The 25,732-nt window shown below is 48.3% G+C and overlaps 11 protein-coding genes across 11 annotated transcripts; 3 read left to right on the forward strand and 8 right to left on the reverse strand.

Moving 5' to 3' along the window:
- Window positions 1-40: 40 nt before the first annotated feature.
- On the forward strand, window positions 41-1,012 carry BGW36DRAFT_258877 (kinase-like domain-containing protein; the record flags this gene model as incomplete). Its single annotated transcript, XM_046210051.1, has 1 exon — window positions 41-1,012. A coding segment is annotated over one exon (972 nt), but the record flags the coding sequence as incomplete, so codon positions are not given.
- Window positions 1,013-1,307: 295 nt separating this feature from the next.
- Window positions 1,308-3,218, reverse strand: BGW36DRAFT_213761 (putative isocitrate dehydrogenase Idp1). Its single transcript, XM_046209954.1, has 6 exons — window positions 2,985-3,218; window positions 2,921-2,931; window positions 2,842-2,875; window positions 2,651-2,789; window positions 2,062-2,595; window positions 1,308-2,004 (listed from the first exon to the last, which is right to left on the reverse strand). The coding sequence occupies exons 1-6, from the start codon at window positions 3,018-3,020 to the stop codon at window positions 1,577-1,579; spliced, it is 1,182 nt and encodes a 393-aa protein (XP_046069668.1). The 5' UTR covers window positions 3,021-3,218; the 3' UTR covers window positions 1,308-1,576.
- A 1,497-nt stretch (window positions 3,219-4,715) lies between these two features.
- Window positions 4,716-7,754, reverse strand: BGW36DRAFT_361820 (putative C1 tetrahydrofolate synthase; the record flags this gene model as incomplete). Its single annotated transcript, XM_046214307.1, has 5 exons — window positions 4,716-4,824; window positions 4,874-7,401; window positions 7,457-7,494; window positions 7,561-7,581; window positions 7,631-7,754. The coding sequence occupies 5 exons, from the start codon at window positions 7,752-7,754 to the stop codon at window positions 4,716-4,718; spliced, it is 2,820 nt and encodes a 939-aa protein (XP_046069669.1).
- A 659-nt stretch (window positions 7,755-8,413) lies between these two features.
- On the forward strand, window positions 8,414-9,913 carry BGW36DRAFT_409579 (putative eukaryotic translation initiation factor 3 subunit 2I). Its single transcript, XM_046219113.1, has 4 exons — window positions 8,414-8,561; window positions 8,620-9,138; window positions 9,185-9,301; window positions 9,355-9,913. Exons 1-4 carry the CDS (start codon window positions 8,535-8,537, stop codon window positions 9,712-9,714), a joined length of 1,023 nt encoding a protein of 340 aa, XP_046069670.1. The 5' UTR covers window positions 8,414-8,534; the 3' UTR covers window positions 9,715-9,913.
- On the reverse strand, window positions 9,914-10,880 carry BGW36DRAFT_384109 (putative coactivator bridging factor 1). The gene is made up of 2 exons (XM_046216760.1): window positions 10,494-10,880; window positions 9,914-10,417 (listed from the first exon to the last, which is right to left on the reverse strand). Exons 1-2 carry the CDS (start codon window positions 10,653-10,655, stop codon window positions 10,109-10,111), a joined length of 471 nt encoding a protein of 156 aa, XP_046069671.1. The 5' UTR covers window positions 10,656-10,880; the 3' UTR covers window positions 9,914-10,108.
- Window positions 10,881-11,019: 139 nt separating this feature from the next.
- On the reverse strand, window positions 11,020-13,115 carry BGW36DRAFT_384115 (amidophosphoribosyltransferase). Its single transcript, XM_046216762.1, has 4 exons — window positions 12,758-13,115; window positions 12,662-12,693; window positions 12,270-12,610; window positions 11,020-12,216 (listed from the first exon to the last, which is right to left on the reverse strand). Exons 1-4 carry the CDS (start codon window positions 12,944-12,946, stop codon window positions 11,138-11,140), a joined length of 1,641 nt encoding a protein of 546 aa, XP_046069672.1. The 5' UTR covers window positions 12,947-13,115; the 3' UTR covers window positions 11,020-11,137.
- Window positions 13,116-13,160: 45 nt separating this feature from the next.
- On the reverse strand, window positions 13,161-15,788 carry BGW36DRAFT_418612 (fungal-specific transcription factor domain-containing protein). The gene is made up of 7 exons (XM_046219430.1): window positions 15,693-15,788; window positions 15,528-15,631; window positions 15,258-15,466; window positions 14,685-15,202; window positions 13,937-14,631; window positions 13,607-13,880; window positions 13,161-13,524 (listed from the first exon to the last, which is right to left on the reverse strand). Exons 1-7 carry the CDS (start codon window positions 15,696-15,698, stop codon window positions 13,210-13,212), a joined length of 2,121 nt encoding a protein of 706 aa, XP_046069673.1. The 5' UTR covers window positions 15,699-15,788; the 3' UTR covers window positions 13,161-13,209.
- A 205-nt stretch (window positions 15,789-15,993) lies between these two features.
- Window positions 15,994-16,930, reverse strand: BGW36DRAFT_418613 (uncharacterized protein; the record flags this gene model as incomplete). Its single annotated transcript, XM_046219431.1, has 2 exons — window positions 16,461-16,930; window positions 15,994-16,393 (listed from the first exon to the last, which is right to left on the reverse strand). The coding sequence occupies exons 1-2, from the start codon at window positions 16,862-16,864 to the stop codon at window positions 15,994-15,996; spliced, it is 804 nt and encodes a 267-aa protein (XP_046069674.1). The 5' UTR covers window positions 16,865-16,930.
- Window positions 16,931-17,166: 236 nt separating this feature from the next.
- On the forward strand, window positions 17,167-18,137 carry BGW36DRAFT_300402 (uncharacterized protein; the record flags this gene model as incomplete). The annotated part of the gene is made up of 4 exons (XM_046211620.1): window positions 17,167-17,253; window positions 17,304-17,562; window positions 17,631-17,854; window positions 17,904-18,137. 4 exons carry the CDS (start codon window positions 17,167-17,169, stop codon window positions 18,135-18,137), a joined length of 804 nt encoding a protein of 267 aa, XP_046069675.1.
- Window positions 18,138-21,307: 3,170 nt separating this feature from the next.
- Window positions 21,308-22,202, reverse strand: BGW36DRAFT_430029 (SH3 domain-containing protein; the record flags this gene model as incomplete). The annotated part of the gene is made up of 4 exons (XM_046220781.1): window positions 21,308-21,363; window positions 21,423-21,644; window positions 21,697-22,078; window positions 22,149-22,202. 4 exons carry the CDS (start codon window positions 22,200-22,202, stop codon window positions 21,308-21,310), a joined length of 714 nt encoding a protein of 237 aa, XP_046069676.1.
- Window positions 22,203-22,699: 497 nt separating this feature from the next.
- Window positions 22,700-24,508, reverse strand: BGW36DRAFT_361829 (major facilitator superfamily domain-containing protein; the record flags this gene model as incomplete). The annotated part of the gene is made up of 7 exons (XM_046214308.1): window positions 22,700-23,239; window positions 23,299-23,342; window positions 23,405-23,602; window positions 23,661-23,729; window positions 23,783-24,173; window positions 24,230-24,242; window positions 24,297-24,508. The coding sequence occupies 7 exons, from the start codon at window positions 24,506-24,508 to the stop codon at window positions 22,700-22,702; spliced, it is 1,467 nt and encodes a 488-aa protein (XP_046069677.1).
- Window positions 24,509-25,732: the final 1,224 nt, after the last annotated feature.

A 25,732-nucleotide genomic window follows, 5' to 3' on the forward strand; every position in this document is an offset into this window, starting at 1 on the left:
CAGCACTCCGCATGGAAAAGAGAACGCCCCGTCGCATCCTCTGCTCGAGTTCTCCTTCGACTTGGAAGTCGAGCAGGACTCGAACGGGCGCTACGTCGAATTCGGCCGCGGCGTCTGGAGCGCTGTATACAAGGCCAAAACGAGATGGATCCCTCATTCTTCACTCCTCACACCACCCCCGTCACCGGCCACCCCCAGCCGTGTTCTCGCCGTCAAAACTCCTCTGCGCCGTGATGCAGCGCCTGTTCTTGCGGCCGAAGCCAGGATCTTGACTCGCCTCGCTGCGACTGCGCAGGCCGATCAGCATGTCGTGCCCTTCCATGGCTTCGTCCCTGCGTCTTGTTCACTCGTCATGTCCGCCATCCCTCTTGCGCTATCCAGCCATATCGAGGAAACCGCACTGCTCGCAAAGCAGAATTTCTCCACCAGGACCATGCTCGAGCCCGTCCTAACCATGCCGGCCTGGAAAGATCTCGCCGCCCAGCTAATCACCGGTCTCGACTGGCTTCACACACAAGCCGGCGTCGTGCACGGCGACATCAAACCGCACAACATCCTCCTCCTCCTCCGCCGCCGTCCAGACGCAGATCCCTCCACATCCAGCTTCCAGTACTCCGCGCTCTTCGCGGATTTTTCCTCCGCGCACGACATCCATCTAAACAGTAATAACAATGGTAGCACGGCAGCATTATCAGCGGTAACGCCGCCGTTCGCAGCGCCCGAACTCATGACCGTCGCAGCAATGAAATCCTCCTCCCCACTATCCACTCCCTCATCCGACGTATTCTCGCTCGCGCTCACCCTGCTTGCCGCCGCAACGGGGGATTTGCTACTCTATCCCGGCACAAGCGGTATGCAGCGCCTGGCAATGGCGCGGGAGGGGTATCGAGTGCTCGACTTTGTGCGCGCGGGACCCCATGCCTCACGGATTCCGCGCGGGGGGGTGGTGGAGAGCGTTGTCGTACCGGCTGTGGTGAGGGATGCGAGGGAGCGAGTCACGGCCGGGGAGTGGCGAAAATTTATAATATAATTGGTCGGGGAACGGGGAGGGTTGTGAGGGTGAAGGGAAGGATTCTTGTATATTGTGTTACTATCTATACCTATACCCTAGACACTTTACTTCTTTCGTATATATCATTTGATAGAAATGTACATATTCGTTTAAATCGCTACATACATGTATATAGGACTGCTATTATCAGTTCATCCTAATTCACAATACATACATACATACATGTGTGTAGTACCGAGGTCAACGTATGGGAGGCTTGCCTGTTACATGGATCATCAAGGCTGATCATGATCTGGCCTAGGTATGCATGATTCCTATTTTCTCCGAGCCATAACCAATCTACCTACCTAACCATCTTCACATGAACGACTACTTTTCGGCTATAATGTATTTACAATACTTTTGAAAATATATCCAGTGGATAGTCCATGTTCATCATTCATTCAGCACACGTCAAAACATTTATACCTTTGTCAAACATCTAGTTCTACTAAAAATAGACTTCATATCCAATCTCCAGCTCGAGCACATAACTATTTATATATATATATGTATATATCATCATCACAGCTTCGCCTTACTCAGATTCCCCTTGAGCCTCTTCTCGACCGCATCGAGGTACTCGCGGGTCGTCACCCAGGCCTCGCGGTCCTTTCGGCCGCGCGCCAGAGCAAGGTCCTTGGTCATAATCTCGTCTTCGTTGACGGTGTCGATGCAGGCTTGTTCGAGGGCTTGGGCGAAGGCTACCACGTCGGGCGTGTCGTCGACCTGGCCGCGCTGGATCAGCCCGCGTGTCCACGCGAAAATCGATGCGATCGGGTTGGTTGAGGTTTCGTGGCCCTTTTGGTGCTCGCGATAGTGTCGTGTGACGGTGCCGTGAGCGGCTTCAGACTCGAAGGCTGTGCCGTCGGGGGTTGCGAGGGTCGAGGTCATAAGGCCGAGAGAGCCGAAGCCTTGCGCGACGATGTCGGATTGGACGTCGCCGTCATAGTCTGGGAGAGGTTAGTAGGGAGAGAGGGAGAAGAGGAGAAGGGGGGTGGGGGGCTGACTTTTCAGGGCCATCACAAAGCCGCCTTCGCTCTTGATCATCTGTGCTACCATGTCGTCGATGAGGCGGTGCTCGTACCAGATTTTCTTGGCGTCAAAGTCCTTCTTGTACTCCTTGTCGAAGATTTCCTGGAAGATGTCCTTGAAGCGGCCGTCGTATTTCTTGAGGATGGTGTTTTTGGTGCTCATGTAGAGGGGGAGGCCCTTGAGCAGGGCTAGCTTGAAGCTGGCGTGTGCGAAGCCACGGATAGACTCGTCTGTGTTATACTGTGTCTGCGCGATACCGGGGCCCTTGAAGTCGAAGACGTTCAGGCGCTCGGGTTGGCCGTCCTTGGGCGTGAAGACGAGCTCGAGAGTGCCTTCGCTGGGGATTAAGCGGTCAATGGCACGGTATTGATCGCCGAAGGCATGACGACCGATGATAATTGGTTTTTTCCAGCTGGATACAAGACGGGGAATGTTGGGGATGATGATGGGTTCACGGAAGACGGTGCCATTCAGGATATTTCGAATGGTGCCGTTGGGAGACAACCACACTGTTATTGTCAGTCACAATCACCTCGATATTTTTTTTTACTAGGAGAAGTGTACTCTTCTTCAATTTGAATTCCTTGACACGCGCTTCATCAGGAGTAATGGTGGCGCATTTGACACCGACACCATACTTCTTGATGGCCTCGGCGGCGTCAATGGTGACCTGGTCCTCGGTCTCGTCACGGTATGGAAGACCCTACTCTCGTTAGCTCGCCACCTTCACCAACACCAATCGAGTCGGTGCATACCAAGTCATAGTACTTGAGGTCGATATCAAGGTATCTACACTCTTAGCATTTGTATTGCCGAGGTAGATAACCGACTTACGGGAAAATGAACTATTCAGTCAGTACACCACATTAACCAGAAGACATATGTAATGGTGTCGTACCTTGTCCTTAATATCTTGCCAGATAATCCTAGTCATCTAGACGTATCCAGCGGACCGTCAGCATACATCATACTTTGTGCATCAAATCAATTGATATCAATACCGGGCCGAGGAGCCGACCCCGCATTGCCGAGAAGAAGCAAATATAAACATTACTCAAGTACATGTACACATGCACGCAAAAAGACAGACAGTTAACGGAGAACGGGGGTAGAAGCATACCTCATCACCATCGAGGTCCACGACGGGATTCTTGACCTTGATCTTGGCACCTTGTGAAGCCATGGTGCGCACTTGAGACTGCGACAGAGCGGAGGCGCGGGTGTGGGAGAGTGGCGCAAAGGCAGGTCGCACGGTGTTTGCGCGAGTGTTTACAGGTGACGAAGTTGAGACAGTCGAGCGCGAGTTGCAAGTCGAGGTTGATAAGGGAGCAATGCGATGCGCAGCCGAAATAACAGCCGAAGCAGAAGAAGAAGAAGAGAGGGGACCGCGACGGGCGGAGATGTTCCGAAGAGCGTGCATGCTGTACAGCACAGGATCAAAGTCTGACAAAGCAGGTCAGATAACGCACGTAATGCAGCAAATGCAGGCTGGCTCCTACTCTTTTCTGCTGGGCTGTCGGAGAGAGCACGCAACCGAGGGCAACCGAAGGCGAGAGCGGAGACGCAACCTAGCGGCGTACTCAACCGATGCTGAGCCGATGCGAGATTATAGAATATAGTATAGATACGCGTATGGGGAGATTTGGGAGAACGGCAGTAAGAAGAAGGAATAGAAGAGAGAAAAGAAACGTAGGAGAGAAAGAATTGAGATTGAGTTAGAGCTTGAGCTACGCGGTGAGCTCAAAGGGTCATCTGGTTGTTCCTGGCCGTTTGTGACTGAGTCTGTGACTATTACAATGACTAAGTAGAAGACCAATAGCTTCAGCTAGTCTCTCCATTCAAGTACGGAGTAGTCGCTTCCCTCCGTACTAACTAACCAACTGACTAGCTGTGAAAGATCCTGTTAAAAAAAAAACTGTGAATGAGCTCCGGTGGGGCATTCCGCCGAAGCCGGCGCTGCCTGGCGTATGTAACGTCATGGTGGCATCGTGAATCCGGGGTATTCTTGGATAATATAACTAGGCACCCTTGTGATTAGTGTATAAAGACCGTATATTTTATTTCAAATATCGTATAAATGCAGGTACATCCGTATCCATTGCAGTCAAGGTGTATGCCGGCGGAATCGGCGGTCTTTCAAGCTCAACAGGCACATAGTACCATTTATCCAGTATCGTACATAGTTACATGTCAATTGATCAATTGATGCATGTAATACCACCTTCCGCCGCCTAAAGTTATACAGCCGTTTCAATTATATTAAATTCCTGCCCTGGAAGGGTATATGTAAGGTATATGCAGGGTATATGTACAATCGGCTTTATGCCGTTTACGCCGACTTTCGGGAGTCGTTGCCCGCACATCCGTAAATCGGATACGTATCGGATAATCTCAAACAATACATGTACATGTCAATTGTCAATTGATATAGGTATAGAACGTGCGTATTTATACATATGTATTATTGAAGAATATATTAAATTCACATACGTGTTGAACATCAATAGATATGTATGTACCCTCGCTATGCGCCTCTCGCGGAACTGTCTTCCGCGTCATGCCTGTGTTGAATCGATTATGCAATAATATTCCGCTGTAGATAACTAGTCGTCTGAATATCAATATATGATTAAAACAGCCCGTCGATCTCGCCCGTCACCGGGTCGACGTCGACATTCAGGTAGCCCGGCGCCGTGGGCAGACCGGGGATGGTCTGGATGTCAGCTGCAAGCGCGTACCTAGTTCCTATTAGCACGAGAAGTAAAGAGATACGTGCATTTGACTCACAAGTATCCTGCACCAGCAGAAAGTCTCACGTCGCGGATCGGCACCGTGAATCCAGTTGGCGCACCCTTCAGAGAAGGGTCATGCGAAAGGGAGTATTGAGTCTTGGCTACACAGATAGGTAGGTTCCCGTAGCCTTGTTTGGTGTAGGTATCGACCTTTTTCTGCGCCAGCTCGCTGAACTCGACTTTGTCGGCCCCGTACATGACCGTGGCGATACGGTCGATGCGTTCCTGGACTGTGCCTTCCAGTCCGTAGAGCAGCTTGAAGTCCTTGGGCTGTGAGCTAGCCGTGATGACGCTCTTGGCGAGGTCGACAGCTCCTGCACCACCTTCAGCCCAGTGGTTGGCTGGAACGGCGTCTTCGGCGCCGGCTGCGATAGCTTCTTCGCGGATGACTGCAATTTCAGCATCGGTGTCGGTTTCGAATTTGTTGATGGCAACCACGACGGGGATACCGTACTGTCGGGCGTTTTGGATGTGCTTGCGCAGGTTGATGCAACCCTTCCTGAGAATGTCAACGTTCTCCGTCCTGTATACCTCTGGCAGAGCAGCGCCAGGCGAGATCTCAGGACCACCGCCATGCACCTTCAGCGCGCGGACGGTGGCAACAACAATGACTACGTCAGGGACAAGGCCAGAGGATCGGCACTTGATATTGAAAAAACGCTCTCCTCCCATGGTGAAATCGAAGCCAGCTTCTGTGACCACAAATCCGGTCTTATCATTGTGATCTTCGTCAGGCTCGGTACCAGCCAACTTCAAGGCAAGTTTATCGGCAACAACCGAGTTGGCGCCGATACTGATGTTGGCAAAAGGACCCGCGTGAACAAACACCGGTGTACCTTCCAAGCTTTGCATCAGGTTGGGCTTGATAGCATCCCTCATCAGAGCAGCTAGAGCGCCTCCGACACCAATGTCATCGCAAGTCACTGGGTCGCCATTCTTCGATGTCGCAACCACCATCCTTCCGAGCCGTTCCCGCATGTCTGCCAAGTCACTGCTGAGAGCCAAGATGGCCATACACTCACTGGCCACCGAGATATCAAATCCAGTCTGCCGGGTCAAACCTTTTTCTGTTGGGGCCTGGCCAATAGTAACTCCACGGAGGTGTCGGTCATTGACATCAAGAACGCGACGCCATGTGATAGTCTCAGGGTCGATATCCAAGCGAGCAAATCGATGAATCTCGTCTTCGGTCAAATCGTCCGGGTTGGTCTTGGTAATTCCCAGTTTGTTTAATCGGCGGAACATGATGGGTTTGAACTCACGCTTGCCCTTCTTGGCAGGAACCAAACGTTTGTAAAGCGCACCGTCCTTTTGTGTGGCCTCGTGGAACATACGGGTATCAATAGCGGCGGCCAAAAGGTTGTTCGCGGCGGTGATAGCATGGATATCGCCAGTCAAATGAAGGTTGAACTCATCCATAGGAATGACCTGACTGTAGCCACCACCAGCGGCACCTCCTTTGATACCGAATGTCGGTCCCTGACTAGGTTGTCTGACGTTGGCAAAGACGATTCTGTTGAGATGAGCTCCTAGGGCCTGAGTCAACCCCACGGTTGTAGTTGACTTGCCTTCACCAAGAGGTGTAGGCGTGATACCGGTAACCAAAACATATCGACCGTTACGACGGTGGGACAGACGGTCTAAAACCGACAAACTAACTTTGGCCTTGGTGTGGCCATATGGCTCTAATTCGTGCGCAGCAATGCCAATCTCAGCAGCGATTTTGGTGATAGGCTTCGGGTGCTGTGCACGGGAAATAGCAATATCTGATGGAACCGGAGTAGTCAGTTTGATTGGCAGAGGAATGATATGACGATCCTTCTGCTTTTCGAAATATGCCTTGGCCGAGTTGACAACGTTCTGAAGAAGCATAGCAACAGTCATAGGGCCAACACCGCCGGGAACGGGAGTAATCTGAGACGCAACCTCAATAGCAGAGTCGAAGTGAACATCGCCGACTAGTCTTTGGCCAGACTTCTTAGATTCATCCGGAATGTAGTTGGTACCAACATCGATAACCACAGCGCCAGGCTTGAGCTGATCACCTTTAATAAACTCGGGCTGTCCAATGGCAGCAACGACAATATCTGCTCGCTTGAGGATCTCAGTCAGATTCTTGGTCTTCGAGTGGCACACTGTCACCGTGGCATCGGCGGTCTTGAGCAGGTAGCTGACAGGGCGGCCAACGATGTCGCTACGGCCCAATACAACAGCATCCTTGCCAGCAGGATCCACGCCGCTCACTCGAAGCAGTTCCATAACACCTTGAGGCGTGCAAGGCACAAAGAGAGGGCGACCGCCGCGCTTGGCGAGCTCGCCGATGTTGATAGCACCGAAACCATCTACATCCTTTTCATCGGCAACGGCCGACGTGATTGCGTGCTCGGAAATGTGACTTGGAAGAGGGAGCTGAACCAGAATACCATGGACAGCCGGATCATTGTTGGATTTCTCAATTTCAAACAGAAGCTCTGCCTCTGTGATGGTCTCTGGGAATTTGGTGATGCTGCAAACAATATTTGCCTAATACGAGTTAAAATGGGTCCAATTTCAATTTCTTCGGGACTGATAAACCTACCTCTTCGGCAGCTTTTAATTTCATTCGCACATATGTGCCTAGCAGGGTATTAGTGCAGTCCAGATTCCACGCCTTAATTCATCAAGATAGGGGTAAATCCATACTGGAGTCAGATCTGTCGCCGACTGTAGACAATCATTAGCAAGCGTAATATCAACGGCTTAATGCACGTACCTTGGTATATAACCAGATTGGGCTTGAACCTAGGGTTTGAAGACTGCAAAGTTGTAATCTCCGTCTTCAGCTTCTCCCTGATCTCCTTGGCGATGGCAGTGCCATCAATCTTGGAGCCGGTCATGTTGACGCTGGTGGTAGAAAACGCACGACGGCGGAGCAATTGAGATCGAGAGGGATGCGCAACGAAGAACAGGCTGGGAGGAGCAGCAGGAAGCGTACGGAGAGTGCGAAAGGATAGCCCGCGGTGGGCAAGCAACAGGCCTGTAGTCGCCAGAGTGAGCAACGGGGTCGATGAGGGGGGAGGTTGCTGAGATAAGGATGCAGGACGGCGGGGTAGCTGCAGTCTTAGTCCAGGCATGAGCTGTAACTCGTGAGTCCGACGACACACGGGCCGCCTGCACGGGTTCCGAGACAACAATAATATTTAATTAAGATCAATTGACCAATTGATCAATTTGTGGAAGGAAACATTGCAGTTCACTCGAGCAGTACCAAGGAGAAGTAATTTTTGAAGGATACCAGCAGCTTAAAGTCTCAGCGCTGTGGAACTAACCAGTGAGTCACGGCAAAAAAATTATTATTACAGTAGTACAGACTATTACTACTTAAAAAATAATATAATATGACCATCGTAACAATAATAATAAAATACTGTAACCAGGGTCATCCTCAGGAAGGGTTGAGCCCTATCGGGGATACATTCCTCCGGTAACCGTAATACGTACTGTAACTTAGACTCTACTCTTGGCGCCCGCGATCGTGTGCGATGAAATTATCAGTACAGGCAGACGGCGATAGTTATAACCTCCCCGCTACAGTCCCCGCCAAGAGCGCAGACCTCCAACTACACAGATTTCGTGAGAGAACTGCTCTATAGACCAACAGTCTCAGTCGGCCCACGATGAGGCCCATTCTCCTCCAAGGCCATGTTCGTTCCCCCGCAACACTCAAATATTACCGAGACGCCTACTAACGCAAAAGTCTAGGAACGGTCTTTGAATCAGATCAAATTCAACCGCGATGGCGACCTCCTTTTCTCAGTAGCAAAGGACAAAGTTCTCTGTGTGTGGTTCTCGGCCAACGGAGAGCGGCTGGGAACATACCACGGCCACCAGGGTGCCATCTGGACGGTCGATGTCAGTCCCAACACAGTTCTCGCGGCCACCGGGTCAGCAGACAACTCGGTGCGGCTGTGGAACATCAAGACTGGGGAGTGCGTAAAGGTCTGGGAGTTCCCGACGGCCGTGAAGCGCGTGGAGTTTAGTCCTGATGGAAGTCAACTTCTGGCTGTGACGGAAAAGCGGATGGGTTACTTGGGAACGATTGTCGTGTTGGATATCAGCTATGGCGATGGCGAGGGCAACGATTTGAATGAGCAGAGTGATGAGCCGAGCTTAAAGATCACCTGCGAGGACAGCAAGGCTACCGTTGCTGGATGGAGCTACCTCAGCAAATATATCATTGCGGGACATGAAGATGGCAGCGTCAGTCAATATGATGCCAAGGTATGATTTGTCCCTGAATCTACAAACAGTCCTCTAACAGAAACAGACTGGCGAGCAACTCGAAAATGTCCAGGCCCACGAATTCGACTTGCAGATCAACGACATCCAATTCTCTGCCGACCGCACCTACTTCATCACCGCCTCGAAAGACAAATCCGCCAAGGTATTACAACCTCGCTTGAGATCTTGAATTATTTCCCGTACTTACAACTACAGATTCTCTCATCCCGCAACCTCGCCGTCCTCAAGAGCTTCCCCGCCGACACCCCTCTCAACACGGCCGCCTTGACGGCGAAAAAGGACTATGTGATCCTTGGCGGTGGCCAGGCCGCCATGGAAGTCACGACAACATCCGCTCGCCAGGGTAAATTCGAGGCCCGTTTCTACCACAAGATCTTCGAGGACGAGATCGGACGTGTCCGCGGCCACTTCGGGCCTCTGAACACGATCGCCGCGCATCCAGCTGGCACATCGTATGCCTCTGGTGGAGAAGACGGCTACGTGCGTGTGCACCACTTTGACAAGTCATATTTCGACTTTATGTATGAGGTTGAACGGGAGCAGGCGAGACGGTAAATGGTAAAAATGGTAAAATTGGGTTCATGAATTCGGTTTAAGACGAGATGAGTATTTCTAGAAGGGAAGTCCTCTAAAGAGTCAGTCCTATTATGCAGCAACGGAGTTGGTATATGTTCATGTCAATTATTTAATGAATCATCAATTCATTTCATTCATAACGTCAGTATTGTGAAGAGTAGAGTTCTAGAAATTGACACTGATATATGTGTATGTAATTCACGCATAGAATTTTCTATTCTATATGATATCGACAATGGGGAAAAATCAAACAAAAAACCCTTATATAAAACAGTCGGCGCTCATCCCGACGATTCGTCCGTCATCCAAATCATGACCTGTAAGTGTAAATACATTTCCTTTTTTTTTCTGTTGTAGTTTTTTTTTTGCTTATTTACTTCTTCTTAGGAAATTTTTCGGCACCAATATCCGAACCGCGCAACTTCACGTTCAGCACGCGCTCCATGGCACTCAGCACTTTCTGGTCTGGATTAGCCGTGCCCTTTTCCATATCCTGCACGATGGTGGCGGTAGTGTTGCACTTTGTGGCGAGTTCCTTCTGGGTCATTTTGTAACCTTCTTCATTCCGGCGCTTCTTGATCGCGTCGCCGACTTGCGTACCAACGGACTTGGGCTTGATGATGTCGTCGCTCCGGTCGACTTTGGTGAGATGTTGGCCCTCGGGGGCGCCAGTGCGGCCGGCCTGTATCATATCATTTATTAGTACCTTTCTGAATGTGTTTGTTTGTTGAGGGGAAAGAAAAGGAAGGGGGGCTTACGGCGTTGCCAGTGGCATATTTCTTCTCGGTGCCTAGGATCAGACCAGAGCGCTGTGCGGCGTTGAGTGCGCTGCGGCCCTTGACGACGGTCTCGCGCTGCACGGCGCCGCCGCGGTTCTTGGACCCGATACGGGTCACGGAGTCCCAGTCACCGTCGGCCATTTTGATGCGTGTGTTGAGGAGTGGGAGGGTGTTTGATGAGGGCACGTGTGGCGATAAGACGAAGCGGGGTATCGAAGTATCGGGTACGTTATTCTTGTGGGAGCGGTTCAACCAGAGGTGTTGGTGTTACTGGTTTGGGTAGATCTCTTAAATAAGAGGGTTGTTGATGAGATGACGATGGCGAGGAGTGGTGTGCAGAGTGAAGAAATATTAGTCAAGTTGACTCATGTCGTCGCTTTATGTGAAGAAGCTTCGAGACCGCCTGCAGTGGCCGCCTGTCATTGGCTGGCGAGGGCGGGGCGGAGGCGGTGTAGATTATCCCCCCAATCCTACTACACTACTACACTTTACATGGAATTATTATTGTTGACTCTATGCAATGATGAACCGTGGTCGCTATTACTGATCCTAGGATCCATTGTGAACGTTGAAAGTCTATGTAGATAACGCAATAACATGAACTACCACCCAACAGAAGAAAGCTAATGTCGTGCAGAGTCAGAGGCCACATTGTGCAAGCTGATATCATCGCGTCTCGCCTTATCCATCATGGTCGGCCCGCTGCTGGCCACCTGCTGCGTTGTGTGGTTTGATGAACTGAGTCTGTGCTGTTTTGACTTCTGGTTGTGCAACTCGGCGAGATGCTCGATATAGCCGTCGGGGACATGTGTGATGTAGCTGCCACAGAACACGCCGACCTCGAATGACTTGGGTCCGTTTGGAGGCGATAGTTCAATGCAAGCGGCCTTGAGGTCTTCCAGGTCTTGGAAAATGACTTCTTCGGCACCGATCGTCTCGGCGATGGCGAAGCGGTCCTTGTCGGATGCAATCAGTTCTGCGGGAGACGCCAGCGCAATGCCGTACAGATGGGGGTGTGTGATGGGAGGCGCGCAGCTGGCAAAAATGACCTTACGCGCACCAGCCTCGCGAGCCATGGCGACGATTTCTCGGCTCGTTGTGCCCCGGACGATACTGTCGTCGACGAGGAGAACGCATTTTCCAGAGAAATCCTCATCAATGGTGCTGAGTTTTCTGCGCACGCCTTTTTGTCGGGCATTTTGACCAGGCATGATAAACGTGCGGAAAACATATCTGTTCTTTACAAAGGCTTCACGGTACGGAAGGCCCAGTCGCCGAGCAACGCCAAATGCGGAGGGATTCGATGTCTCTGGAATAGGAATGACGGCATCAATCTCCTTAATTCCGTCTTCTCCCAGAATGGTCTTGATTTTATCGGCCAGCTTATCGCCCATTTTCTGCCGACTCGAGTGGACACCGATACCGTCGATGACAGTATCAGGGCGTGCAAAGTATACGTACTCGAATATGTCAGGAGAGTATGCAAGCCGCTCAGCAACTTGGCGGAAGACCGGGGCCTGGCCTTTGCGAACGAACACGGCTTGGCCTGGCAAGATGTCGCGAATATTGCGGAATCCGAGTTGTCGAAGAGCAATACTCTCCGAGGCAAACATATAATCCATCGCACCGGGGAGAGTATCCGAGGGGCGTTCTCCAAGGACTAATGGACGAATGCCGTAGGAATCACGGAAAGCGAGGATACCTTAATACAAGTCAGTTTGATCCAGTTCTGGTTCACGACTGAAGTATACTGACCATAACCTGCAACCATAGCGGTACATGCCCATCCTCCCTGACACCGCTGGTACATTCGGGAAAGCGCATCGAAAATATCCTCCTGGTTCACACGTGCCTTGCCGGTTTCATTCAGTTCATTGGCAAAGATATTCAACATCAACTCGCTATCGCTATCGGTGTTGATGTGTCGGTGGGCGACCTTGTCAAGGAACTCGCGCAACTCGCCCGCATTGATGAGATTTCCATTATGCGCCAGACAAATACCGTAGGGACTGTTCACGTAGAAGGGTTGGGCCTCGGCGCTGGAATCGGAACCGGCGGTGGGATATCGTAGGTGGCCAATACCCATGGAACCAGGCCTGCATCAAAATCAGTTATGCAGAAAACAATAAAGAGCATAGCCAACTTACAAATCCTGTACACGCCTGCCCTCATCAAAGACCTATATAGAATTTATATTCTCAATTGACCGATAAAACAATTCTTGTGCGAAGCAGTATACCAACCTTGCCAGCCATACCATTGCCCTTGCACTGGTAAATACGCCCGCCGGCCGCACAGGTCGCTATGCCGCACGCATCCTGGCCGCGGTGTTGGAGGTAATAGAGAGACTCATGCAGGGTCGCAGCGGCCTTGCAAGGAAAATGCGGATCATCGCCAATATGGCCCAGGATCAGGCCCAGGATGCCGCACATCGTTGCCAGACAAAATAAGCGCGAATAACAGCCCTCGATCAGCAACTGAATGCCTCGAAAACTAAAATTTTTTTCCAGGTCCGGAAATGCGGCGCGCCGATAGAGGGGTTTTTTTTGCCTTGCTGGGATTAAGTAAGCCGAGCCACTGTGTTGGGAAGGCGGTCAGTCTCCCCACATTACTCAATATCTATATAGCATCTATATAGATACATCATACACTTATATACTAGTATAGTATGCCTAACTCAACAGTGCATCCCAGTTCATATGTTGAAGTCATCATCATAAAAGTAATCAAACCCATCGTCCATGTTAGCGTCTGTCTCTGCCAAAGGCCATGGACCGGCCGCGAGGTTCGGCATCCATGTGTTAACCATGTCCCAATCAAATGTCGTGGCCGAGAGTAGAGAATCGCTTAATGTCGAATTGTAGTCGAACTGACTCGATTCAGGAATAATGAATGGCGCGAATTCTAGGGGGCTATTGTCGGTGAATTCTTGCAAAGGAGGTTCGTCGTATACAAGGGAAGGTCTTGCGGATATTTCAGTTTCGGCGTCAGTTGTTGAATTGTGCGGAGCCTGTCGATCATACACATTGTGAGTGTTGGAATAGGCAAATACAAAATTATCTAGGATATCTCTAGGGAAATTGTCTACTTACCAACGATGTCGTGGTTCGCGGGTCATCCCCTTCAGGAATTCTCTTCACTTTCTGGCTAGATTGCACAAGCCGTGTGGCAATACCGAAGAGCTCTTTGAACACGCTCACAGTCGGAGTGGCGGCGAACGAAGAGCCTGGTTTGACAGAGTGAGTGATGAACGAAATGATCAGATTCATTAATCGGACATCGGAAGCGGCATGCTGGTGCTGTGGGTTTGAGAGTATATTCGTGAAGAGAACGAGACTCGCACTTAGCGAGTAATAAAGTGCCAGCCTATGGTTGGGGTTAATATAACTAGCTTGCAAGCAAAAGCAGGAAATATTACGAACCACATGATATGCTGGTTTTGCATATTGTTGGCGCTAAATGTATCTAGGAGTTGAATCGATCTACGCGCAGCAGCGAGGCAGAGCAATTGGCTTGCATTCATTCTGGCGACATTTTCATCTTCGAATGACTCCTGATTCCCTGCTACCCGGTGTAGCAGTATCACTGCGTCCAGGTAAGTAAAGTGCATCATAGCCACCTGGACATACTGCTCATGCGAGCAATTGATTGGATGCTCTGGTCGAATTTCAACGGGTAAACAATCTCGCCAGCGCTGGAGATGGTCGTCCAGTGTGCCTAGAACCTTCATGCGATGCACTTCTGATTTCGTTTGTGCACTTGCCGAGTATAATTCGCTGTATATGCGACTTCCGATGATAGCTAGCCTAATCTGATCCTGGAAGATATCATAAACTCTTGCTCTGTTGGGGGACTGTATGAGTTGAGGTTGCTTGGGTGGTAGTGCAACAGCAATATCATCATCATTTATGACAGATGGCCGGCCTAGGTTCCGGCTTATTGCCTTTTCCAGCATATAGAATACCCAAAAGACATTTCGTCGTTGCTCGATTTCCGCTGGAGCGAGGCCGAAGCCGTCTAAACTCCGGTGAAGGCCTAGAGTATTCGCTAAATTCCCAGCTGCGGACGCCATTACGTAGGCAGGTTGTGGATTGGGGCTTGAGGTTGTGATGAACAGCTTTCATGCGTTAGATATGAAAACAACCGAGACGATATGGACAGCGTTCGTACCATGAGAGTCATAGCTTGCATTGCCATCAGGTTGGCCTCCTTAAAGATCAAGTCGTGGAAACAGCAGCTTGCGTTGCGGAAATACTCGACACCGGTCTCGTGGCAATTTGATGTATAGTCGATGAGGAAGCTACGTCTTCGCTCGCCTTTTGTTCTGATACTCCCCAGGCACAATACGGCATTAAACAGTGCGTACCATGCAGTGCCTGCCGGAGGGTTTGTAGAGTATTGTTGTTCAAGGTACGAGTTAAACACATCCTGATTGATGATCGGGAAGGCGTTGTTAAAAGTTAGAAAGAAGCAATTCACGTATTGTAACGCAATATCCTTCGAGGGAAGCGGCGCTTGTTGTGACTGTGGGATAGGCTGCCAGAGATTGGCATCGGCGTGACCCCAAATACCATAATCACGTTTGGAGAACAGGCGATACAGCTGAGCTAGCTCGTCCTTGTCACCCACCTTTTCCGAAATCCACCGGATTCCTTGTGGAGAGAATAGTGAGAAACCAGAAGCCCGCCCTTAACTACAGATCAGCATGAGCAGAAAGGTAGATCGAAGGGGATTACAACCTACCGATGAAATTGGAAGACCCGTTAGAATCGACAACTAGGTTCGAGAGGTGATTGGACAGTCTGGCCTGGTTTTCAATTTCATCAAAGGAACTCTTTTCTTTTTCCCCCCCTTCTACCAGCTCTGCTGTCCTATGCAGCCCTGGAGTAATTATAGCGGACTCCATGCGCTTAATTCGGTTCTCCAGTTTATGAAAGTATGACTCTCTCTCACTTTAGTCAACATCAGCCTCCTCCGTGCTAAATTCAAATATGAGACTGGGAATTTCAGTACTCGGTCCATTTTTGCCTCTTGCTCTTCACTGGTGTTGTAGTACAGTGTAGTTTTCGGGCAATGCATCGCGCGCAACTTTCCTTGTCCTTTCTTTGGCATTTTATCTGCATTCCCACCGAAGCCAATTAGCAACTGTGTATTGCCACTTGCCGACTCGAGACATGCCTTCATCTGTTTGCACGCGTCACACGATGTTCGGTGACTTCGCGACCATGGCAGCGCCTTCTTTTCGGTCGAGATGACATTCGCTTCAGAGTCGTTCATGTCGATCAAGAGGAGCTTGGCCAGGAGACTTCGTAATTACATTGAGGCTGAGAAGTTAGTTGATCAGTTGTATGATGACTAACTTGGTAACTTAAAGACCGCCCGCCCAAACCCTTTTGGGAAGCTAAGCCTGAGACGGTACGAGGGGGTTACTTGTCCTGACAGTGTAATATTAAATTGAATAGGTGGTGTTGTTGCTTCATTATTTAATATTTATATTAGCATTGGTATTAGTATCAACTTTGCTCTTCTCCTTGACACCCACTCTCTTCCCAATCCATTCGCTTTCAAGCCCCTTCTCCAGATCAGCAGCTATAAAATCCACGCAGTTCTCGAGCACGGCATAGTAGCTCTGCGCCTGCGCCATAATGTTCAGATAATTCCCTATCAGCGGCACGCCCCGGTACTGTTTCCCCCAGGCTGGCGGGGCGTCAGCTTTGGCCACAAGGTTGCTAGCAGAAGCGTCTGCGGGAGGAGGGAATTGCGGCGTGTCGTATTTCGGAGGCATATTGCTTGCACAGAAGAGCGACCAGGCGAGAGTGTCGGCCGCATGTGATTTGATGAGCTGGTAGTTCGGCTTGTGGGATGGGAAGAGGGGGATGCTAGAGAGCCGTATCAGATTCATCATTCATCCTCACCATTCAACCAAGATTGCATATGGAAGCGTACTAATGGAAGAGCAAATGGGGCTTCTTTAGACTATCCAGCATGGCAAACCCACTCATGAGCCAACACCTAACAGGCGTACCACCGCGTTCTCGCCCGGCCTCCAAAGCCGCCTGCACGACGGCTGCAAAAATAGCCTGAAACTCGCCTTGCGATGCCCAACTTGTCATCGCAGCCACGCCAGCGGCATTGACGACGGCGTCGCAATTGTGTGAGAGGATCGCAGCCTTGATGGCGGTGCTATCGCTAGCAGAGCCAACGACAATAGAGTCGAGCTTGGACGTGGCGACAGAGGAGATTTTGGCCGGCGTGCGCACGTATGCTACGACTTGGTGCTTATGGGCGATGAGCGCAGGGAGCAGCCGAGAGCCAACGTTGCCAGTGGCACCCAGCAAGAGCACTTTCATTTCGATCAAGAGAATAATAAAATAGAAATAACGCAGAATTTGTAAACTGCTGCCTTTGGTTGCTCGAAATAACGAGCCGGGGCAGGCGATATTATATATCTTCGCTCTACTTTGTATACACGCTAGGTAGTTCGGATGCTCAGCTACCGAACTACCACTCATATGCATGCTCCGTATACGAACCGAGTTCAATACTCGGTAGCAACGGAACACGCATAATCCGAAGTCTTGAAACGTCAAGGACATTCAAATATGAAGTTGTCTACCCTGCAATCGTTTACTGTTAAAAAATCTACCGCGTCATGGATGATTCAACCCCCGTAGAGCTGCGGCAATGGGCCGATGCTCCATATTTGTTAATCGAGACACCAAAGCATAAGGCGGGAAAGGTAGAGTTACTTATCGGAGGAAATTGAAATGGTACAACTGACTACTCTAGACTGGATATACCGATGCGTATATGGAGACTGCGAGTACAATGTGTGTAGTTCACAACGCCCTCCTCCGGGGCCTGAATAGCATATACATCCAGGGGCCAAGCATTCTACCTGCCGATTATAAGGACTTCATTGGCTATAGTTTATGCTGGCACTCTGCGATTCACGAGCATCACACTAGCGAAGAAGATCAGTTTTTCCCCGACATCGAAGAAGCCGTTGGTGAGAGGGGTTTACTCGATAACAATGTCCAGCAACACAGTAAGCATTGATGACTTCCTATTTTTCATATTAGTCTTGTTTTACTGAGCTGACAGTTACGAATCTAGAATCCTTTCAATCGGGCTTAGATGAGTTCAGTAGCTACCTCAAGAGCCTAGCTGGGAAAGAATCATCGTTTGACGCTGCTCGCCTCAACGGCATAATCGCCTCATTTGCGCCGGCACTTTGCGACCATCTTGAATCGGAGATCCAGAGTCTGCAGGATCTTAGTAAATACGGAGCCAAACTTCCAATCGACGATCTCTGGAGTAAGGAAGGGCAACGGACTGTGGTATTTACAAATCCTGAATTCTTTTAGAAGTTCTGCTAATTTTTACCAGATCGCAATGACCAAATTCAGTGCGCTTCCATTTTTCTTCCTCAATCTTGATGTTACGCATGAAGACTATCTGTGGAAGGATTGGCCTCCAATTCCTCGTCCTGCGAGGTGGGTCATCACTCGTTGTTTCACATTGTGGCATCAAGGATACTGGAAGTTTGCCAGCTGTGATCGAAATGGGATACCAAAGCCTCTGTACGCGGCAGGTAACCCTCTTGATGGGACTTTTAAATAGTAACCTACTCTTAATGTTCAATGGGATATAGCTGGGGTCAGAACCAGAAAACAAACCTAAAGATAAGTAAAATATGGGCATGTATTCTTTACATATTAATTCACTATGAAACGAACGTTCTATTGGCACTGACATTGATATTTGAAAGAAGTTCTAGGAAATTGGAGATAGTTTATGTTTTTGAACTCCTTCAAACATGGATGTTTCAAGCAAAGAATGCAACACCATATCTCTTCCTAATTTCTTTGTGTTTTCTTTCTATTTTCCTTATTTTATTGATTGAAAGGACTCAAGGGGTTTGTTTGTTTTACTATGGAAAGACAAAACATGTTTGTACTGATTGAGTAGGCCAAACAAGATGTACATTTTTCCTAGTTTGTATATGCAACATGGTGATTGCATTGACCAACGTATCACCTAGTAGGACCCAGTAGTTTGCTAGATCTCTGTATATGCCTCTAGAGCATATATTAACTCTTTTCTTTTATGCAACGCGAAATACCTGATCGTCCTAGGTTTTCATACTATCTTTGCTCTCATCTCTTGTATCGCAGAAGCTGAGGATATTCATAAACCGACCGAAACAAAGGATCAGCTTATTCTCGAAAGCATCTAAACTGAAATGTCCAGCTATGGGTCGGTCAAAACGAAAAAGCTCCATGTAAAATGCCCTCAAAGATTCCTCGACCGCAGAGGATGAAGTAAATTACAGAATGACGTCCCCAAGTCCCGGCAGATTTGGGAAAGAAAACAATCCTAATTAATGCTTTTAAAGTCATGGCGCGCGATGTTTCTGGCCGGATCACCAAGCCAACCAACAGGAGAGATTGGCATCTTCGACACCTTTTCAATCAAGGTATTTACCAGTCAACTAAATTGAAAATGAGTAAAAAGTCCCATAGCGTTGGGAACAAGGACGGCCTCTATATTCTTGATCAGCTCGATACCATGGCGGCTAAACTTGACGCCCAAGGAAAGATCCTCGCGAAGCACGAGGCCCAACTCAAAATACAAGAAATCCGGACTAAGAAGTTCGAGACCGAAATCGAAACACAACAAAAGATCAACGCAAAGCTCGAGATAAATGGACCTAATTCGACAGAATGAATTGCTCCGATTATCGAACCGCGAAGTACGATCTGACAGGGATGCGCTTGTTCATAGTGGGAATCTTGAGATGGACTTGCAATGTCTTTTGAAAGATAACCTATACAAGGAGTCGGTCTATGAAGATGCGTTTCGAAAGCGATATGAAGTTCCAGCCACCATGTTCCTTGGTATTTCAGAGATTCCAGCCTAGGTTATTGATGCCTTCAACAAACGAAGCAACCTGATACGGCTCGATTTCTGGAAGGATTCCCGAGCCTCCAAGTTACCGGATGATAATGAGAAGGAGAGATTCTTTAAACTGAGGTATGAGTTACATGAAAAATGCAACATTATCAGCGCTTGGCTAGATTCTGTAAAGAACGGCTATACTTATTCAGAACGCGATATGATGCAAACATACACAAAACTGACCAAAGAATATGAAAATGATAAGAAGCGGTATCTTTGGGGTGAATATTCTTAGATTGCTATACTACATATCAGCCTGTTTCGTGTACTTATCACCTTGATATAGTCAATCCAATTGCGCCTTGGTTTTACAATTCAACAACTTAATAAATGTACATATGTACATGTCAATTGATGTATTTGAAAGCACTGATGCTTTGGTTTCATGGATGAAGTCTGGTACATATATAGATTACTGCTGATTAGTATTTCTTTTGCCGCCTACATGTCAACTGGTAACTATAGAGGCACATACATAGTATTCATTGACAATCATCAATGGACCATACGTCATGAACAGGACAGTAGACAGTGGTCATTATGAAGTTGGCTGGGTGGTTATGCTTCGAAGAAAAAAAGAGAGAGAAAAAGGGGAAACTTGTTGAAGATGTTGATGACTATAATTTTATTAATTTTGTGGTCGAGTCATAAAACCAGTCATAATCCCAACAACGATCATTCCATGACTTTCTTAGCATTAGCTAGGATATTTTTGGCTCTCAAATCTGAGCCCTCATTCTGAAACCTCAGTGGATTGCGACCCTTAACTCATACAGTGACTTCATGCTGACTCTTTGAGCTGCGTTTTCTAGGTTAATCAATCCTTTTTTTGGTTTGTATGGATATCCTCATAATTTAAAGCATTATCTTTTTCTTATATCTTAGTAGCGCACTTTTCTTTGTTCTGGTCGTAATATTCTTCTCATTGATTGTTCTCAGGGAGTACATGTATCGGACTAGAGTACTCCTTTCCACTAAACTGTACGGATATTTAACTAGTACTTAGAGTCGATCACTTGATGTTCAGATTTCAAGAGCTTACGTAAATCATGAAAACAAATTCATTTAGCGAAAGACAAGACCAGCATGTCTCACAGTCCGGAGTTTTAAACCAGTATTACCACGAAACCTACAACAGAACCAACCATCACAGCCTCAAGTCCATCCATTCTATTCCGAAGGAATTGCTTCCCGACGATTGATCACATAATGTTTCAAATTGAATTCCATATACATTGCACAACGCAGCCAGTACATCAAAAACAGACAAATAGAAAGAACGATGACAGACACAAGAGAAAGCCCGCATAACGAAAGGGCAGGCCATTGATGAAAGAAGGATGAGCAAGTTGTCGCTGAAGCAACGGTACTTGTGAGAGAAACGTAATATATAGACAAGAAAAAACAACCAAGTGTGTTCAAATTGGGTCGTTGTTCGTATGCTTCTAGCATGCCTCGGATGACTGCTATGGTTCCAGATTCATGCCGTGGTGTTAACTAGGTCCGTCTATAAAGATGGCCGAGAGCATGCAATAATCAAAATAGAGCGAGCACATCGGTCTTCAAGACATCTATGCCGAAATATGTTGGAGAAAGAAGTTCTTTCATCGAGCCTCTCATTGCTCGAATAGACCATTTGAAAGCGTAAAAGTTAAAACCAATCACGACAGACAAAGTTTGTCTGTCCGATAAACCGCATTACCTATCACGAGTGTAATAGATTTAATAATACGCCATCAACGCCGTTTCCAGAATGCGCAATCGAGACCTATCCCATCCATAATATCAAGATGAAAGTTGAAAAGTAAACAAAAAGTATAGGTGTCGTCGGTTTAGAAGATGCCGTTGACGATGTTGGATCCGATTGTGGCACCGGCACCGAAGATGGCTGTCAAGTATGGTTAACAAAGATACAGTAGTCGGTCAAATATTTATGTCTAAGCTTACCAGCATTGCCCATCTTCTTTCCAAACTTCTTTCCGTGTTCCTCGAATTTGCTTGGTCGACGAGGGTCTGTTGAAGGTGATCCGGCGCCTTGGCTGACTTCTAGAGGCATATTTCCATAATTTGTAGGCTGTGGGGCAAGAACGGTCTTCTCATCGACAACCTTGACGTAACTTCTTGGGAAAATACCTTCCATGCCGGTTCGTTCGTTGCGGCCACGCCACCCTATACTCTGTATTAGCACATACCCGATAGCCTCATTACAAAGAGCCCATACAGTCATTGTTCATGTGCTCGAGAACCTGGATGTTATCCTGAGGCTGCAAAGCAAGATCACCGGCATCAGTCGGGGCGTAAGCATATAATGCCGATGCGAGCGATAGAACCGGTGGAGTTTGAGCATAAGCCGGAGGTGGGACTGGGGACGAGTACTGAGGCTGGCTGGGAGCCCTATCGTTCAGGCTGGTATTCTCGAGCTGCGTTGTAGGTGGTGCGTAGATAGGCGATGTGACTGGGGATTGCACAGGGGCTGCCACAGGGGCTGCCACGACCGGGGCTGTTGGAGCGTGTGCCTGTGTTGCATTTTCGGGTAATTGAGTCAGGATTGACGAGAGCTGCTGTGGCGTGATCACAGCAGCGTCTGCGAGAAATTCGAGCTCCTACACGAATATTATCAGTATCATGATGATGGCCTTCGCCTCGCATTCGAGGCCAGGGCAGACGACGAACATTACGGATGATACGCAGCGACCGGTTGGTCATGGCTGTCGAGAAATCACCCATGGCGATTGGGACAGAGTCGACGACAACGGACGGAAGGGAGTGGCCGATTCAAAATCAAAAAGCGACTTGCGAGATGGACAAAAGTGGCGATGGCAGGGTGATGGTGATGGATGAAGATGCACGCTGGACAAGGACGACAGGCAGTAAGTACTAAGTAGTGGTGGTGGTGGTGTTGTTAGTGTGAGTTGTCGGGGCTGTGGCACCAGGGCCGATTTAACTGGCAGCCGGGCCCGCCCAGTTCGGCTTAGTGAGGTCCAGAGCGGAGAAGGACGGGAACGCTGGAGCAAAGCCACACTCGGGCCCACTTTACTCTCCCTGTACGCGTATTCCCTTGTTAATCTGATTGTTGATTTTGATATTGATCTTAATTTTCACTGGTGTATTCATTCTATGGGAAACAATACAGCAAAGGCAGGGGAAAAGAACAAAGACAGAGAAGAAAACAAGAGAGGCTGATAGAAGACAGTTAAGGCCAGTGTGTGCCAGTTATTTCACTTCTAGTCGTCCTCATCCTCGCCACTCTTGCGGCTCATCAGAACCAAAGCCAAAAAAAGGCAGAAGGCAGCAACAAGCAGCGCCGTTGCACACATCGCATCGGCAAGCACAAACATCAGCACCTTTCCCCCCATCTGAATAAGCATGCTGGTAGCAGGCGCTCCTGCCAACGCGCCCACGCCCATGGCCACAAACAAGAAACTGGTTCTGTAGCGCATTCGCTCTGTTTGGTCTGCATCCGGATATGAATTTGCGTATGTGAACATGCAGCCCAGGTGGAGCGTCTCGACGATCGCCGAATAGAAACCATAGAAGCAGACAAACATGATCAGGCCGGCGTGGTCGTTCGCTCCAGTCCAAGTAAACAGCGCTTGTGACGTGCACAAGACCGCAAAAGTGAGGACGCTCATTTGATCTTCCACGTAGCCTTTTAGTAGACTAGCCACGATAGACCCAGCGCCATGGCATGCACACATCTCTATCAGCAGCCTCATCGACTCTGCGGGCGTCTTGTGTGCCGAATGCACGCCATACAGGACAATCTAGGTTGAGGCGTCGTGAGCAAGGTAGTCCAAGAGCAAAGCAACGGTATAATACTCACAAAGTGGAATGCATAGTATAAGCCTCCGAAAAGGCAGAGCATGCCTAAGATAACGGCTAGCTTAGTAACTTCCTTCACACACATCGGGTCTCAAAAGCTTGCTTACCAAATAATGCCAGAACAAAAGAGGGTCCTGAATTTTTCGGCTTAGTCCCATCTTCGAATTCTTTCTCTCCCACAATGTCCTCAAATATCAGTAGCCTTGACCAAGACCAAGACAAGTCCTTTTCTGCATACACCGGCTCCAGAGGCGGCAGGAAGGCTATAGTCGGAAGCATGGTTGCTACTCCCAAGATGGCACAGACTGTGACAGCGATCAGAGACAATCTAGTTGAAATTATTAGAAGATACTATCTACTCACTTCGAATCCCCCATGGGAAACCTATAGTGGGTAGACACCCGTTGAGAATTGCGGTATGGACAACACCACCTAAAGCATTCCGTTAGTAACAACAAAACCATGGTTGAAACCAAGTCTCTCACCAATGCTGGCCCCGAGACGAATGAATCCCGTCCACATTAAAGGGCGTTTCCTCTGATTAGCATCGAGATAGATGACAGCCAGACCGTACAGCACACTATCCATCACTCCAACGACACAGCCATGCATGATGATAAGCCCCTCATATGAGGACACACTGGCACTCGCTATAAGAAAGGCGGTGCGGATAGTGATGCATAGTGCCCCTACTACCAAAACATAACCTCTGTGTTTATCTTTTTTGGGCTTCAATTGATCAAACATCCACTTCACAAGAGGGAACAACAGCAGGAGAACGCTAGCGTATATCGACCCGATCCAAGAGACTGATAAGTACGATACGGATGAATCAACTTGAATATCCTTGTACCCGTACAGGAAGGCACCGAAAGCCTATTCTTCTATATCAGTCTCTGTTCAAGCTGCAAGACAGTACTTAGCCAGCGTACCAGGTTCAAGCCCCTGAATCGCACCGTTAGAAGTTGTCATTGAAAACAAGTCAACAGCAGCTCTTACTTGGTATTCAATGAAACAAAGAATGGAAATAAAAACTTAATCAACTCGGAGATAGATGACTGCTTGTTGTCGGATTTATCATCACTTTGAGCAGCTGTGGTTCCACTCTTCCGTCGCCCTGTTTGTTCATGGTGCTGCACACCATCTCCGCCATTATGCTCATAAAGCCCTTCCGGCGACACTGGTATGTTCTGCGCTTGACCTGGTGACATTTTTATGTGCTTAGTTCCAGGACCAGAGAACTAGGCTCGAAATAATGGATTTGGAAAATTGGAAAATGATAAGCAAACGGTAGAAGAAGTGCGTAGGAATATGTCGGGTTTTATCATCCATGGTTGAGTCATGATTCTGACTCGAGGATATGGTATAGAATAGTCATCTGTCCAAGATGACTCGTTCCTATAGATTGAAAGCTTTTTCGTTTCGAAGTTGAATATTTGGCGATTATGCGTCACATTTGATTTTCCAAGCCGTTGGTCCTTTTGGAATTGATGCGTCATGATTGATACCGGTAGGCTGATGAGCAGACAATCGTAAGTTTATTACTGAAAAGCCGTACCCTCTAGATATTGAATACAACCCTTTTTTTATAGCTGGACAGGTTTGAGATGATGCCATTTGTTAGTCTAGCAAGCCGGTAAGTGAAAGTAATTAGTGTTCAAGACGAGGAGACATGAGCTGATAGAGTGTAGCGATGGCTGCCTGAGGCAACTACGTGGGGACAAAGCGTGTTTCTCTTATGCTTCATTCTTTAGTATCGGCTATTGACTTCTTCAATACGCAGTTTGCGTATGTACATTGAGCTAATAACCTGGCTTGTTGCTTTTTCTTGCCAAGCCAAACAAACCAGAGCGTCGCAGGAGGGGTGGTTTCAGGAAAACCTGCTCAAACAGAACTGATGGCAGTATGCAATGAATTCTCATCAAAACACTCTGGTTTATCCGTATCGTTGATGAGGTATAAAAGCTGAATCACTCGGGGAAGACCCGTAAAACAGGAAAGTATTCATATTTTCATTTCGACTCATCAACCCCAGTTACTGGTGTTTAGTATCCGAATCACTCGAGGAGGACCCGGAGCAGCTGTGTCAATCAGAGAGAGGACCAGCAGAGAGGGTTCGACGAGGGGAACACCTTGGTGCTACCTCGTGTTCCCTGAGGAAAGAAGAAGAAAAAACTTTTTCAGAGAAAGGCGTGAGATGTTTGACAAACACAAGGCGCTGCCCCACAAATAATGAATAATTAGATATAGACCACTAGCTATACATATAAAGGTGCCATCTGTGCAACAGTTCTGAGTTACACTCGAATATATGCAATGATGACTCTGGATTATGATAGTATATATTTATTATAATGTCTTTAATGATGAAAATTCCATGCATTTTACGCAGTGTCAGCCATTCAGAGTGATCATAATCAAGAATTTCATTGTTT

This window comes from Talaromyces proteolyticus (genome assembly GCF_021365285.1).
Source record: "Talaromyces proteolyticus strain PMI_201 chromosome Unknown BGW36scaffold_9, whole genome shotgun sequence".
Taxonomy (NCBI): domain Eukaryota; kingdom Fungi; phylum Ascomycota; class Eurotiomycetes; order Eurotiales; family Trichocomaceae; genus Talaromyces; species Talaromyces proteolyticus.